This window comes from Amblyomma americanum, chromosome 1 (assembly GCF_052857255.1).
Source record: "Amblyomma americanum isolate KBUSLIRL-KWMA chromosome 1, ASM5285725v1, whole genome shotgun sequence".
Lineage (NCBI taxonomy): Eukaryota > Metazoa > Arthropoda > Arachnida > Ixodida > Ixodidae > Amblyomma > Amblyomma americanum.
The window spans coordinates 364,239,230-364,255,949 of record NC_135497.1 but is presented as its reverse complement, the minus strand read 5'-3'; the positions used below and the strand labels follow the sequence as shown (position 1 = coordinate 364,255,949).

At 50.3% G+C, this 16,720-nt stretch overlaps 1 protein-coding gene across 1 annotated transcript in view; it reads left to right on the top strand.

Moving 5' to 3' along the window:
- The window catches only part of LOC144100983 (uncharacterized), a 53,446-nt gene that overhangs the window by 15,079 nt on the left and 21,647 nt on the right, over positions 1 to 16,720 (top strand). Inside the window, exons 4-7 of the mRNA XM_077633945.1 lie at positions 2,063 to 2,247; positions 4,036 to 4,133; positions 10,152 to 10,258; positions 15,967 to 16,073. Coding sequence (XP_077490071.1) covers positions 2,063 to 2,247; positions 4,036 to 4,133; positions 10,152 to 10,258; positions 15,967 to 16,010 — 434 coding nt within the window. The 3' untranslated portion in view covers positions 16,011 to 16,073. The remainder of the gene's footprint in view (positions 1 to 2,062; positions 2,248 to 4,035; positions 4,134 to 10,151; positions 10,259 to 15,966; positions 16,074 to 16,720) is intronic.

Here is a 16,720-nt window from a genome sequence, read left to right as displayed (position 1 = left end):
TGCGAAAGAATAAATACGCCAGGTCAAACCGCCCGTCACGTATGACATACGCCAGAGCCGGCGCTGCGCTTGGAAGGTGGTGTGACGTCTGCTCTCTCCGTTGCTATGATGTCGCGTGACGTCATCTTGCTCCCCGCCGAAGCTAGAAGGGAGCCGCTTGTCGCGTGTGCCGTCGCCGCCGAGCCGGCGTCGCGCCTAGCAGGTGGTCTCTCTGTTGACAAGACGACCTCCTCGCCTTGCGCTCGCTCCGTGGCGCTTCACTGGGATATATAGCGGTGCGCTACGCGTTGGTTGATCAGTCTCGCCATGGAAGTTACCGAAGAAGAGTCTATATCTCAATCTAGATGCTGTACTGCTTCGGAACAGTTAAATTATAAGCTTGCTCCCCGCCGCAGCTAGAAGGGAGCCGCTCGTCGCCTGTGCCGTGGCCCCCGAGCAGGCGCCGCGCCTAAACTGGTGGTCTCTCCTTCGATATGACGACCTGCTCGCGTTGCGCTCGGTCCGTGGCGGCTTCATTGGGATATATAGCAGTGCACCACGCACTGGTTGATCGATCTCGCCATGTAGGTTACCGACGAAAATACTATATCTGAATCTATTTGCTCTACTGCTTCGGAACAATTAAATTCTATGACGAAAGCTAACCAGCTTTCGCATTTCAGCGAGGTTTAACCAGAACTAAACCACAGCCAAATTTTTTCACAGACTGCAGCGATATCACAAAGACCGCTTACCTGGAATACCATTCAGAAATAGAAGCACGGAGCGCATCTATGATGAAGCATAACTTCACCTAAGATTTCGGGGCATGACTATTGCTCGCTCCGTCCGCCCTACTTGCGTGTGGGCAATCGGACCTCCATGTGAAGATCTGCTAGATTTTTTTATGAATATGAGCCATTACTTATTTCTAAGAGCTACTTGGCCCATTTACGTATTCGCACGGTTATGGCCAAAGAGCGCCAAGAACTTTCCAGAAATGTTGACACAAAGAGGATGCGCTCCCTCATGTGACACGATGCGCGGAACTGTAAAATTATAGACATTTACCTTGGTTAAATAAAACTGAATCCCCGCACTTCGGGCTGATTATTAGCTTCGATTCTGAACAGTGCTTTACAGAGAGCAGACATGATTGGCTGAGAATTCCCTTTCTGGCTGCATTTCAATAAACACGTCCGGGTACGTAGCTGGGTGGCCGTCATGCACTTCGGGGACTTCAACGAGCTTTATAAATATCATGCAATCGTTCTTTCGTTGCTTGGTTTGCTTGTAATCTTGTTTGCCGAAACCTTCGCACGCCAACATGTCGTGCACTGTTAGGGCGAACACGCGAGCCGTGGCCGCGCTCTGAAAACATCAGTGCAGCCGGTGCACAGGCGCATCAGAAGAAAGTGTCGCAGGCGTAGAAGGGCCTGACTGCAACGTCTGCTGTCGTCCCTGTCGTTCGCACAAGCGCCGAAGTGAGGGCCTTGCAGGGCTATCGGATTCAATGCGAAGCACCGCCTCAAACTTACTGTATAGGCCGGCGCACTACCGCTTAGATCTGCTGTGGCATGTCCACATTGAGTGGGCGTGCCTTTTCTTGCTCATTTGGGTACAAGGGCTGTGTAATAGTATAAGCGGTTCGTTTCATAATCCCAATTTCACGTCCGTCTAGTCTTTTTTCATTGGTTACTCAGATATACCCGCGGCTTTCAAACGTCAGTGGAAAGCGACCCTGCCATTGGGTAAAAGGCAACCGGACCTCAACGTTGCCTGGTATTGCCTGTGATATAAAGCCAACGGTGAGGTCTGGTAGCCTTCTACCCTATGGCCGGGTTGCTTTTCACAGACGCTTGAAAGCTGCGGGAATATCTGAGTAATCAATGAGAAAGGAACAGACGGACGCGAAATGGCCATTTTAAAATAGACAGCTTATAGAAAACGGCCCCAGGACAATTAGAGGCTTATCAGATCCTGTTTGTATTGTTCCTCTGCCGTCTGTGCCTCGTAGATCATCGTGATAGCTAGAGCATGACTACACGAACTAGACCTTATGTGGTGCGTTTTGACCTTGCAGGCGGCGCCTCTACTGGGACAACACAACTGACAAAGAGGCAGAGGGAGCGCTTGGAGGCCTTGGTCTCTAAGAAGGCTCCCTACAGCCTGGCTCCATGCCGCCACCCTCGTGAGTTTCCGGCTTTAGCGGATTTCCTGTGCTTCCGGAAACTTCACGAGGACTACTATCGGCGTGTCCGCCGCACGGTAAGGATTCAAAACTTGGGTGATGTGGCTACGAGAGGAATATCAGCGTAGCTCTGCATATATTTTGCCTACTCACTTGCTATGCTTTTTATTTTATGTAAAAAAATATTCACCTCTCAGTCAGCCAGAACCATGTAGTTCATGCGGGAAACCTTGAGAAACTATAGCTCTGTAGTGTCCGTTTAACACTGCGGTTCAAAGCGGCCGCTAATTTCGGTCGTTATCCCTTCATACATGCTTTGTCGTAACTGAGATGTCATCTATCGAAATGCGGACTATAATTTCTGGTTGACGAAATTATATTTCTTACTAGCGGCATCCGAAATCGTGATGTGTACCTGGCTCTTTTTTACGCAATCAGTAGTCCTAGCGCTAGCAGTGTGTGGCACGCTCATTTCATTAGAAAATAGTTTTTAATAGAACATATATAACAGCTGCATCTTGCCAGTACTCACGTAGAGGGCAGAAACGTAGCGGCTAACGAAAAAGATTCACCTTAGACTGACAACACCCAAGCGAGATACACAAAGGAAAATTATAGGTTCAATCTTAAGGGACAAAAAGATAGCAAGAATGGGTCCGCGAATAAGCATGATTTTGTAGCAGCAGCACCAGGCTCACGCATCACATGCAGCCCCATCTTTAGACGACGACGACCCCGAGGGGCACCCCGGTTCAGCTCCCTCCTTGCGCCGGTGCCTGGAGCTTCTCTCCGGCTGGCTCACAACAGCGCATGGCTAACTAGCACTACTGCCAACAAATCTCCGCTGATTCCGTCAGTCCGCCTTCTGACTGGTTGTCGCAATAAGTTAACGACATCCGAGCCGAAATCAATAGGTATGGGCATGGCTGGTCATCTGATGTGAAGGCAAGGTAACCGATATTCCAAGAGAAGGAAAAGCGCAGCAGGGGGCACCACAAAGTTAGGTGAGAGGATGAGATTAGGGAGTTTGCGGAGATAAGGTGGCCGCTGCTGGCAAAGGACAGGCCCAATTGGAGAGACATGGGAGAGGCCTTTGCCCTGCAGTGAGCCTAGTGAGGCTGATGATGATGATCATTAATGGAACAGTCTATATACGTTGTCCGCAGGCAGGTTTGGATAACGTGAAATATCTGGAAGGGTTGAAGAAGCGCGCCGCTAATGGGCGCGAGCGCGTGGAAAGAAAGGGAGTTGGGAAGCGGAATTTTTCATGTTACTCAAGCCATTAGGGCGAAGGGTGGTGTTACTTCTTTTGAAGCGAAAGCTTTACTATGCTGCGTCGGCGCTTTCGTGTCATGAAACCGTGTCCGCAGCCACTTGTGGGGAACTCGAGAAAAGAGAACGTTTAAAGAGTGGTTGTAATCGACGCAGGATGATGTGAGGATACGGAACAAAAATTTGGTGACGAGCAGATGAATAGTTAATTCATTAGAAGCAAAAAATGTGCTCAATGTGGCCGGGGCTACAAAAAAGGTGATGCGAAATTTGAGCCGCCGGAATTATGGCATCACGTGACCAAAAGTGTGAGCGGAGCCAATGCGCGGCGCCAAATCTGAACATTTGGAACGAAGCGTGGTGGGAATTCGACGAATTGCACAAATTTTCTGTCACATAGGGGCAATAGAGGCTAAGAGTAGCAAATAGAGAGAAAAAAGAGAAAATACAGGCTCAATATAAAGGAAGACAAAATAAAGGAAGACATCCATTCAAGCAAGTTTCATTTGCTAAGCGTTTGAGAAAAAAATCGGAGGCGCGGCATTGCGTGTCCCAGGAGGACACGTGACGAGAACTTGGGTATTTTCATGCAGTTCGGCGCGGAGAGGCCCACAACAACCACTCGAGAACCGTCGGCGCATGCGACGCTGGGCTCCGCCAAGAGCCGTGCGAGTGCCAAGTCGACGGGTAGGTGAGTGAGCATTGTGTGACTTGTTTGCAAAACCTACATCGAACCCGCACAAACCTCTCTGCTGCAAGCGCACGTACGATTGAAGACTGCGCCAGCCCCGAGCCAGGCGGCAGCATGGAAGCCGATATGTGTGAGCAGAGTTACGACAACTTTGGAGTGCGAGTAAATCGGGACGAGAGCTACGCCGTTACCTTCTCGGGAGGTTTCGTATCTCTTCCACCTGCGGCAGCGGTTAGGACAATACCGGTGCAAAATGGCGCGTGGGGAAAAATCCTGATCAATTTGCGCAGTTAGGCCAAACGCGAATTAGGTGCGCTAGCAGTTCAGTTTTCCCCACGGTTCCGGTGTTCAGAGCCAGTGTTCACGGATGGCAACCATTTGGATAGAGATAATGGGTTATTGCCAATATATGTGGAATCGGTCATCCTCTACATTCAAAGATCCTTTGGAGCCTTCCTACCACTCCTGGCGCAGGGGTGCAGCTGCCAAGCGATGCGCCACTTCCCTTCTCTGGCAGGGGCTGCTGTCGGTGGGACTTTAGTTTTGTAGCGAATGGTTGGCCTTCCCGAGCATCCTCTCATGATAAAATGAGCGGCCGCCTGATACGGTGGGCAGGTTGCTATATATATATATATATATATATATATATATATATATATATATATATATATATATATTAAGGAAGCCAACAGTCACCGAAACCAAGGTGCATAAGAGGGAATATTTATAATTTGTTATTGTTTTTTTAATTTGTAGTGTAAATCAATTAGTTTAAAGAAAATTACTTATAAACCAGCAGAAAAAACAACCATGCCGCCGAAGGGATCTGAACCCACGACCTCCGAATATCGCTTCCGGTGAGGTCGTGGGTTTATATGGCTTATATGCCCCTGATTGTATATGCCTTCTCTGCCTATATATATATATATATATATATATATATATATATATATATATATATATATATATATATATATATATATATATATATATATATTGTGAAGCCGGGACAACAAAGATTAAGTAAAGATCGGAGGCGCGGGGAGAAGAGGAAGAGGAAGTGACATTAAAGGCTAGGCATTCGAGCGGACGACCGCGTCTCAGCTTTAGTCAATTACAATGGCGCAGGGTTCTCATGACGTCGTTGAGGACGCTAGCAGCAACTGTTTGATTGCGAAAGCCATTACCACTCCAACGAGTTGGAATGACTAGCGGCGGTATGAAGTTTCGACGATAAGTTTCGCTACTAACTCTTCGGACAGAAATTCACCATCGTAACGGATAATTCCGCAATCGCCTGGATATTCACGAAGCCGCTCCTCAAGCACAAGTTCGCTCGCTGGATAATTACTCTTCAAGAATACACATGTGATATGCGGCATCGGGCCGGGGCTTTTGACCGAACTGCTGATGCCTTGTCGCGACGCCGCAGTGGTGACGGCTGCTCTAGAACTCGGTCCAGCGAAGGTTGCATCTTATTTAGGCAGAACGACATAAAAAAGGCCCAAAACGAGGACCGAGATTTGGCGAATATCATGGCAGCCCTTGGGGACAGCGCGAGCAACTCGAAGTTTGTCCTTCGGGATGCTACGTTGTACCGCTACACTGGCTCAAAAACCGCAAGGAAGAACAACATCTCCTCGTACTTCCTGCTTGGGTGCTCCACGCCATTCACGACTGCCCGACTGGAGGGCACATTGGCCAGCGATCCACGTTGCGAAAGGCCCCGGAACGCTTCTGATGGCCCAAGATGGGCAGCAGCATCCGCGCGTACGTTGCGAGCTGCGAAGTCTGCCAGCAGTACAAGAATCCTCCAGGATGCCAACCCTGGTTTCTCATACCCAATCCTTTGCCCAAGACTGCACTTGACACTATAGTGATTGACAACATTCCACCTCGGGAAACATCAGCAATGGGTAGCTCGTACATATTAGTGGCTGTTGGATCGGAGGTTGGATCTGGGCCCTCTCTCCCTTTTGCACTACGTCGTTGACGTTTTACTAGACCGGTTGGAATGGCGGCACGGGCTTCCCCGAAAACAAATCGAACCAGTCGACCACCTTCCGAAATCGCGAAATCCGTGCCTACCTGCGCCGGGCGGGGGTTGAACACCACATTGCATCGGCGTACCACTCTCAAGCGGATGGTCTTCTTGAGCGGACGAATTATACCATGCAATCGCGACTCACTCCTTTCTGCACGAATAACAAACAGGTGAGGCAGACTGGGAGCAGTACCTGCGAGCGGCAGCCTACGCTGTCAACACTTCAGGGCACAGTTCTGCAGGAACAACGCCTTACAATATTGTGTACGGTCAAGAGCCTCAACTTACAAGAATGTGCAACTTGGAAACACCTATCAATATCGGGACCCCTGTGCCACGACAGGCAGCTTGTCAGCGCATCAGGTGGGAAGCACGGTAAAGAGCGTCTCGCGCGCAACAGGCGCAAGAACGCAACTTCGTCCGCCGACATCGACAAGCTCCTTGCTAAGAAGTTGGAGACGAGGTGTGGGTGCGACGCGGCCTACAGTCGGCAGGGCGTAAACTGACCGCGAAATACGATGGGCCCTACGGCATCACTAAACGGTTAAGTGACAATACGTGGCGTGTGTGTACGGCAGCGTTTCAGGCAGATTAGGACAGGCGGAGAAGAAACAATTTCGCAGTGCACGTGTCGCGGTTCAAAAAAAACAGTCGTTCGCTTCCAAGACTGAATAGGTCGTGTACGGAATAACTCATGGTTCCTCTTCCTACTACCATGACCGCCAGAGCTGAAGCAAAAGTGTTCGCATGGTTGTGATCGACGGATTATGATTCTTACGTTTTGCGCCCAGGCGTGCCTAAAGGATCAGACAAGTTCCGGGTGAACGACGTTTATTAACCCATGCTTGTGGGTTGAGGCTCGGACAAAAAAGAGCACCGCTAGCAAGCCGCACTCTGCTTTTAACACTTGTGATGCGTGCGCACTTCGCAGAGTGCCCTTATCGGCATGAGCGTCAGCCGACGCAACACCACTTCCCCTTTTAATGAAGCACACAGACAATCAGAGTCCAGCTTCAAATCTAGCTGGTGGGCGACGATTTCGCATGGGGTAGCGTCTTGCCTCGGCGGATGCTGGTGTCGCCTGTTGCACAACCGGAGTTACCCTGGACGGTTGAGGACTGGAAGGAACTGGTGCGCCGGCAGTCTCGGGATAAACCAGGAACTCGCTGGTTGTAACTTCACCCGCTGTTCCATGCCTAGGGGGAACGTCCTTTGCAGGCCTCTGTAGCATATGACCCTGGTGCCCATGCCAGGTGACGCCGGGGTGGTAGCACGTACTTGGAAAGAGACAGGTCCTGTTTGAGCAGCAATCAAAGCGGGCGCCCACTTTGGTTTTCTAGAAAAATAGCGTGCTAACACTCTGTCGCCTACCAAGAAGTGACGTTCGTGACACGGACGAATTAGTGCCTGAGTGCACCTTCTGTATGCTACTCTTTCCCCCACGGAATGGTTTGCGGCATCTAGCCGACAGCGTAAGCGTTGTCCTAGGAGCAATGCCGCTGGTGACTCACCAGTCGTGTTATGTGGTGTGTTACGATACGACAGCAAAAATTTATGCAGCTTTACCTGCAGTGTTCCTCCTGTGCTCTCTTTGCGCAGCGCAATCTTAAAGGTCTAGATGAAACGCTCTGCCAACCCATTAGAGCTGGGGTGGTAAGGAGCCGTGAGGACGTGCCGCGCTCCCATTGCCTGCACGAAGTGCTTGAACTCCTGCGAAACAGAGGTCCATTATCGGAAACAATTGTTTCAGGGAAATCAAAACGTGCGAAGAGCTCGGTCAAACAACGAATCGTGCTTTCTGTAGTTGCCATCTCATTTCGAAGACCTCTGGTCATTTAGAATATTCGTCGACCACCACTAAAAACATGGTATTCTGAAAAGGTCCCGCAAAGTCTACGTGAACATGCTGCCACGGTGAAGTCGGCCATGACCACGGGTGAAGAGGTGCGTTGATTGGAACGTTACGTTGCTCTTGACAACTGGCGAAGCTCTGACCTTGACATATGGAGGAAGTTCCAGATTTTGCTCCATTCCAGCCTAATTGCCTGAAGCCATTCCCGGCCCAGCAATGGCGGCCCCTCCCGGTCAACGACGTATGTAGGAAGGCTCGCCGTGTTGCCACCGTGCTGCACCTTGACTTGTGGGACGCCTTTTGAGATCACCAGGGCTCCTGTATAGATGCGGAGCTTGACTCCTGTCGCATTGAGCGTGGCTAATGAAAAAAAATTGGCGGTATTGTTTGAAAGGCAAGACTGACGGCGGCACCTATATCAAGCTCCATAGGGACTGTCACATCATTTACTGTCATCGGTACCATGATAGGCTCAATATTGAGAGCAAATAACGCCCTTTACGGCTACCCCTTCCGAGTGGGATACCACCGATGACGTTTTTGCAGTGTCCTTGATGGGGCGTTTCTCATGCGACGTGCCGGAACCGCTACGGCGAACTCGTTGCAGGAGCCCTTTTTTGTTGCACTTATAGCATTTCGTGGGGACACGCTTTGCCGGAATGTTCCGGCGACCCGCAGCGAAAACATACATGCGACTGGACACTCGAAGTCGCTTGTACCTTATGCAGGGGGTTGGCTGCAGACACACCTGTACGGGCTTCCGCGGTGCTTTTTGTTGCCGCCTCCATAGCCACAGCGCGCTTCAGAAACGTAAGTTTGCTATCATCAGTGAACAGCACTCGCCGTATATCCTCTCTTAACAAGCCTCACACGAAGAGATCCCAGAGGGACTCGTCTAACGCGCTTTCAAAATCACAGGTTCGTGCTAGCTTCCGTAGTTCGGCAACGTAATCAGAAATGGACTCGTCTTCGACTTGCTGCCTCCTGTGGAACTTTGCTCTCTCGCCAATAACCGACGGTTTCGGAGACAGATGGTCCCCCAGGGACATCTTTAGTACCTCCAAGCTCTTGGCTGAAGGCAAATCCGGGGCAACCAACGATTTCAGAAGACTGTAGGTACTGGGGCCTATGATGCTCAGGAATGCAGATTCTCTGTCACCTTCGGGAACACGGTTGACGATTAGAAACTACGTCATCCGTTCTTCGTACGACGCCCAGTCATTCTTGGAAACGTGGAATGGTTCTATTTGGCCAATTTGAGCAGCAACCTGCTTCGAACCGGCACTGGCTTCTTCGTTCATGATATTAGTCAGCAAAGAAAAGAAAAAAAAACCGCACTCTTGAATCGTCGATACAGAACAGAGGCTGAATGCCGAGAACACTTCTCTTCCTTGATGCTGCGCAACTCTTCAAAATCCCATCTTCGTCGCCACGTGTTATGTTTTGCGCCCAGGCGAGCCGAAATGATCAGGCAAGTTCCGGGTGAACGACGTTTATTAATCAATGCCTGTGGGCTGAGGCTCGGGAAAGAAAGAGAGCCGCTAGCAAGCGGCACTCTGCTTTTTATACTTAATGACGCATGCGCACTTCGCAGAGTGCTCTTATCGATATGAGCGCCAGACGACACAACAATGATGTGAGGGTTCGGGAAAAAAATTTGGTGACGAGCAGTGAATTGTTAATTTATTAGAAGCATAAAATGTGCTAAAAGTGGCCGGGGCCACAAGAAAGGCAACTCCAAATTTGAACCGTTGTAATTATGGTACCACGTGACGGAAAGTGTGGGCGGAGCCAATGCGCTGCGCCAAGTTTGAAAACTTGGAACGAAGCGTTGTGGGAATTTCTACGAACTGCAGAAATTCTCAGGCAAAATTTGGAACGAAGCGTGGTGGGAACTGAGACGAATAGCAGAAGTTCTCAGGCAAATAGGGGCAATATAGGCTAAAAGGAGCAAATGAAAGGAAAGAAAAACAAACACAGGCGCCGAATTATAAAATTGAAAATGAAGGAAGACATCCATTCAAGCAAATTTCATTTGCGAAGCGTTTGAAAAAAAAATCGGAGGCGTGGTATTGCGTGGCTCAGGAGGATACGTGACGAGCAGTCGGGTATTTTCATGCAGTTCTCGGCGGGGAAGCCCACAACAAGCCAGAGTGCCACTCGAGAGCCGTCTACACATGCGACGCTGGGCTCCGCTAAGAGCGGTGCGAGTGCCAAGTCGACGGGAAGGTGAGTCAGCATTGTGTGACTTTTTCGCAAAACCCTACATCGAACCCGCACAAACCTCACTGCTGCAAGCGCACGTACGAATGAAGACTGAACGAGACCCGAGCCAGGTGGCAGCCGATATGTGTGAGCAGAGTTACGTATACTTTGGAGAGCGAGTAAATCCGGATGTGAGCTACGCCGTTACCTTCTCGAGAGATTTCGTATCTCTTCCACCTGTGACAGCGGTTTGGAATATACCGGTGCAAAATGGCGAATACCATGATCGGTTTGTGCAGTTTGGCCAAATGCGAATTATGTGCGCTAGCAGATCTGTTTCCCCCTCGGTTCCGGTGTTCAGACCAAATGTTCACGGTTGGCTGCTGATCAGATAGCGATAATGGGTTAATGCCAATATATGCGGAATCGGTTATCCTCTACATTTATAGATCCTCTGGAGCCTTCCTACCACTCCTGGCGCAGGGGTGCAGCGGCCAAGCGATGCGCCACGTGCCTTCTCTGGCAGGGGCTGCCGTCTGTGGGACTGTAGTTGGGTAGCGAATGGTTGGCCTTCCCGAGCAGCCTCTCATGATTAAATGAGCTGGCACCTGATGAGGTGGGCAGGTTGCTATATATATATATATATATATATATATATATATATATATATATATATATATATATATATATATATATTGATGCCAGGACAACAAAGATTAAGAAAAGATCAGAGGCGCGGGAAGAAGCGGAGAAGGAAGTGACATTAATGGCTAGGCATTCGAGCAGGCGACCGCGTCTCAGCTTCGGTCCTTTCCAATGACGCAGGGTGCTCAGCACATCGTCGTGTACACTAGACGCAAACTGTTGATGCCGAAAGCCATTACCACTCCAACGAGCCGGAATGTCTGGTTGTGGTCTGGAGTGTCGACGACAAATTTCGCCACTACATCTTCGGACTGAAATTCACCATCGTAACTGATAATTCCTAAATCCCCTGGATATTCACGAAGCGGCACCTCGAGAACAAGATCGCTCGCTGGAAAATTACTCGTCAAGAATACACATATGGTGTGCGGCATCGGGACGGAGCTCTTGACCGAATTGCAGATGCCTTGTTGCGACACCGCAGTGTTGACGGCTGCTCTCGAACTCTGTCAAGCGAAAGCGGGCTCTTATTTAGATAGCACGCCAAAAAAATCACAAAACAAAGACCGAGATTTGGCAGCTATCATGGTTCTCCGTGGGGACACCAGGAGCAACTCCATGTTTGTCCTGCGGGATGCTACGTTGTACGCCACACTGGCTCAAAAACCGGGAGGAAGAACCGCATCTCCTCGTACTTCCTGCTACGCGTGCTTCACGCCATTCACGACTGCCCCACTGGAGGGCACATTGGCCAGCGAGCCACGTTGCGAACGCCGCAGGAACGCTTCTGGTGGCCCAAGATGGGCAACAGCATCCGTGCGTACGTTGCGAGCTGCGAAGTCTGCCAGCAGTACAAGCGTCTTTCAGGATGCCAACCCGGGTTTCTCACGCCCATCCCTTTGCCTTAGACTGCATTTGACACTATAGTGATTGACAACTTTGCACCTCCTGAAACATCATCAGTGGGCAGCTCGTATATATTAGTGGCTGTAGAATATTTGTCAAAATTTGCGTAGGTTGCCTCTAGGCCCACTCTCACTGCACGCTACGTCGTTTAATTTTAACTAGACCGGATCGAATGGCGTCACGGGCTTCCGTGAAAACTAATATCGGACCAGTCGACCACCTTTTGAAGTCGCGAAATTCGTGCTTACCTGCGCCGGGCGGGGGTTGAGCACCACATTGCATCGGCGTACCACTCTCAGGCGGATGGTTAATTTCCCCGAGTGGACGAATCGGACCATAAAATCGCGACTCACTCCATTCTGCATGAATAACGAAACAGGCGAGTCAGACTGAGACCAACACCTCCAGCGGCAGCCTACGCTGTCAACACTTCTGTGCACAGTTCGGCAGGAACAACGCCTTACAAAATTCTGTACTTTCAAGAGCCTCAACTTACAAGAACGTGCAACCTGGAAACACCTATCTATATCGGGACCCCTGTGCAACGATAGGCAGCTTGTCAGCGAATCAGGTGGGAAGCACGGTAAAGAGCGTCTCGTGCGCAACAGGCGCAAAAACGCAACTTCGTCCGCCGACATCGACCAGCTCCTTGCTAAGAAGTTGGAGACGAGGTGCGGGTGCGACGCGGCCTACAGTCGGCAGGGCGTAAACTGACCGCGAAATACGATGGGCCCTACGGCATCACTAAACGGTTAAGTGACAATACGTGGCGTGTGTGTACGGCAGCGTTTCAGGCAGATTAGGACAGGCGGAGAAGAAACAATTTCGCAGTGCACGTGTCGCGGTTCAAAAAAAACGGTCGTTCGCTTCCAAGACTGAATAGGTCGTGTATGGAATAACTCATGGTTCCTCTTCCTACTACCATGACCGCCAGAGCTGAAGCAAAAGTGTTCGCATGGTTGTGATCGACGGATTATGATTCTTACGTTTTGCGCCCAGGCGTGCCTAAAGGATCAGACAAGTTCCGGGTGAACGACGTTTATTAACCCATGCTTGTGGGTTGAGGCTCGGACAAAAAAGAGCACCGCTAGCAAGCCGCACTCTGCTTTTAACACTTGTGATGCGTGCGCACTTCGCAGAGTGCCCTTATCGGCATGAGCGTCAGCCGACGCAACACCACTTCCCCTTTTAATGAAGCACACAGACAATCAGAGTCCAGCTTCAAATCTAGCTGGTGGGCGACGATTTCGCATGGGGTAGCGTCTTGCCTCGGCGGATGCTGGTGTCGCCTGTTGCACAACCGGAGTTACCCTGGACGGTTGAGGACTGGAAGGAACTGGTGCGCCGGCAGTCTCGGGATAAACCAGGAACTCGCTGGTTGTAACTTCACCCGCTGTTCCATGCCTAGGGGGAACGTCCTTTGCAGGCCTCTGTAGCATATGATCCTGGTGCCCATGCCAGGTGACGCCGGGGTGGTAGCACGTACTTGGAAAGAGACAGGTCCTGTTTGAGCAGCAATCAAAGCGGGCGCCCACTTTGGTTTTTTAGAAAAATAGCGTGCTAACACTCTGTCGCCTACCAAGAAGTGACGTTCGTGACACGGACGAATTAGTGCCTGAGTGCACCTTCTGTATGCTACTCTTTCCCCCACGGAATGGTTCGCGGCATCTAGCCGACAGCGTAAGCGTTGTCCTAGGAGCAATGCCGCTGGTGACTCACCAGTCGTGTTATGTGGTGTGTTACGATACGACAGCAAAAATTTATGCAGCTTTACCTGCAGTGCTCCTCCTGTGCTCTCTTTGCGCAGCGCAATCTTAAAGGTCTAGATGAAACGCTCTGCCAACCCATTAGAGCTGGGGTGGTAAGGAGCCGTGAGGACGTGCCGCGCTCCCATTGCCTGCACGAAGTGCTTGAACTCCTGCGAAACAGAGGTCCATTATCGGAAACAATTGTTTCAGGGAAATCAAAACGTGCGAAGAGCTCGGTCAAACAACGAATCGTACTTTCTGTAGTTGCCAATCTCATTTCGAAGACCTCTGGTCATTTAGAATATTCGTCGACCACCACTAAAAACATGGTATTCTGAAAAGGTCCCGCAAAGTCTTCGTGAACACGCTGCCACGGTGAAGTCGGCCATGACCACGGGTGAAGAGGTGCGTTGATTGGAACGTTACGTTGCTCTTGACAACTGGCGAAGCTCTGACCTTGACATATGGAGGAAGTTCCAGATTTTGCTCCATTCCACCCTAATTGCCTGAAGCCATTCCCGGCCCAGCAATGGCGGCCCCTCCCGGTCAACGACGTATGTAAGAAGGCTCGCCGTGTTGCCACCGTGCTGCACCTTGACTTGTGGGACGCCTTTTGAGATCACCAGGGCTCCTGTATAGATGCGGAGCTTGACTCCTGCCGCATTGAGCGTGGCTAATGAAAAAAAATTGGCGGTATTGTTTGAAAGGCAAGACTGACGGCGGCACCTATATCAAGCTCCATAGGGACTGTCACATCATTTACTGTCATCGGTACCATGATAGGCTCAATATTGAGAGCAAATAACGCCCTTTACGGCTACCCCTTCCGAGTGGGATACCACCGATGACGTTTTTGCAGTGTCCTTGATGGGGCGTTTCTCATGCGACGTGCCGGAACCGCTACGGCGAACTCGTTGCAGGAGCCCTTTTTTGTTGCACTTATAGCATTACGTGGGGACACGCTTTGCCGGAATGTTCCGGCGACCCGCAGCGAAAACATGCATGCGACTGGACACTCGAAGTCGCTTGTACCTTATGCAGGGGGTTGGCTGCAGACACACCTGTACGGGCTTCCGCGGTGCTTTTTGTTGCCGCCTCCATAGCCACAGCGCGCTTCAGAAACGTAAGTTTGCTATCATCAGTGAACAGCACTCGCCGTATATCCTCTCTTAACAAGCCTCACACGAAGAGATCCCAGAGGGACTCGTCTAACGCGCTTTCAAAATCACAGGTTCGTGCTAGCTTCCGTAGTTCGGCAACGTAATCAGAAATGGACTCGTCTTCGACTTGCTGCCTCCTGTGGAACTTTGCTCTCTCGCCAATAACCGACGGTTTCGGAGACAGATGGTCCCCCAGGGACATCTTTAGTACCTCCAAGCTCTTGGCTGAAGGCAAATCCGGGGCAACCAACGATTTCAGAAGACTGTAGGTACTGGGGCCTATGATGCTCAGGAATGCAGATTCTCTGTCACCTTCGGGAACACGGTTGACGATTAGAAACTACGTCATCCGTTCTTCGTACGACGCCCAGTCATTCTTGGAAACGTGGAATGGTTCTATTTGGCCAATTTGAGCAGCAACCTGCTTCGAACCGGCACTGGCTTCTTCGTTCATGATATTAGTCAGCAAAGAAAAGAAAAAAAAACCGCACTCTTGAATCGTCGATACTGAACAGAGGCTGAATGCCGAGAACACTTCTCTTCCTTGACGCTGCGCAACTCTTCAAAATCCCATCTTCGTCGCCACGTGTTATGTTTTGCGCCCAGGCGAGCCGAAATGATCAGGCAAGTTCCGGGTGAACGACGTTTATTAATCAATGCCTGTGGGTTGAGGCTCGGGAAAGAAAGAGAGCCGCTAGCAAGCGGCACTCTGCTCTTTATACTTAATGACGCATGCGCACTTCGCAGAGTGCTCTTATTGATATGAGCGCCAGACGACACAACAATGATGTGAGGGTTCGGGAAAAAAATTTGGTGACGAGCAGTGAATTGTTAATTTATTAGAAGCATAAAATGTGCTAAAAGTGGCCGGGGCCACAAGAAAGGCAACTCCAAATTTGAACCGTCGTAATTATGGTACCACGTGACCGAAAGTGTGGGCGGAGCCAATGCGCTGCGCCAAGTTTGAAAACTTGGAACGAAGCGTTGTGGGAATTTCTACGAACTGCAGAAATTCTCAGGCAAAATTTGGAACGAAGCGTGGTGGGAACTGAGACGAATAGCAGAAGTTCTCAGGCAAATAGGGGCAATATAGGCTAAAAGGAGCAAATGAAGGGAAAAAAACAAACACAGGCGCCGAATTATAAAATTGAAAATGAAGGAAGACATCCATTCAAGCAAATTTCATTTGCGAAGCGTTTGAAAAAAAAATCGGAGGCGTGGTATTGCGTGGCTCAGGAGGATACGTGACGAGCAGTCGGGTATTTTCATGCAGTTCTCGGCGGGGAAGCCCACAACAAGCCAGAGTGCCACTCGTGAGCCGTCTACACATGCGACGCTGGGCTCCGCTAAGAGCGGTGCGAGTGCCAAGTCGACGGGAAGGTGAGTCAGCATTGTGTGACTTTTTCGCAAAACCCTACATCGAATCCGCAGCACAAACCTCACTGCTGCAAGCGCACGTACGAATGAAGACTGGGCGAGATCCGAGCCAGGTGGCAGCCGATATGTGTGAGCAGAGTTACGTATACTTTGGAGAGCGAGTAAATCCGGATGTGAGCTACGCCGTTACCTTCTCGAGAGATTTCGTATCTCTTCCACCTGTGACAGCGGTTTGGAATATACCGGTGCAAAATGGCGAATACCATGATCGGTTTGTGCAGTTTGGCCAAATGCGAATTATGTGCGCTAGCAGATCTGTTTCCCCCTCGGTTCCGGTGTTCAGACCAAATGTTCACGGTTGGCTGCTGATCAGATAGCGAAAATGGGTTAATGCCAATATATGCGGAATCGGTTATCCTCTACATTTATAGATCCTCTGGAGCCTTCCTACCACTCCTGGCGCAGGGGTGCAGCGGCCAAGCGATGCGCCACGTGCCTTCTCTGGCAGGGGCTGCCGTCTGTGGGACTGTAGTTGGGTAGCGAATGGTTGGCCTTCCCGAGCAGCCTCTCATGATTAAATGAGCTGGCACCTGATGAGGTGGGCAGGTTGCTATATATATATATATATATATATATATATATATATATAT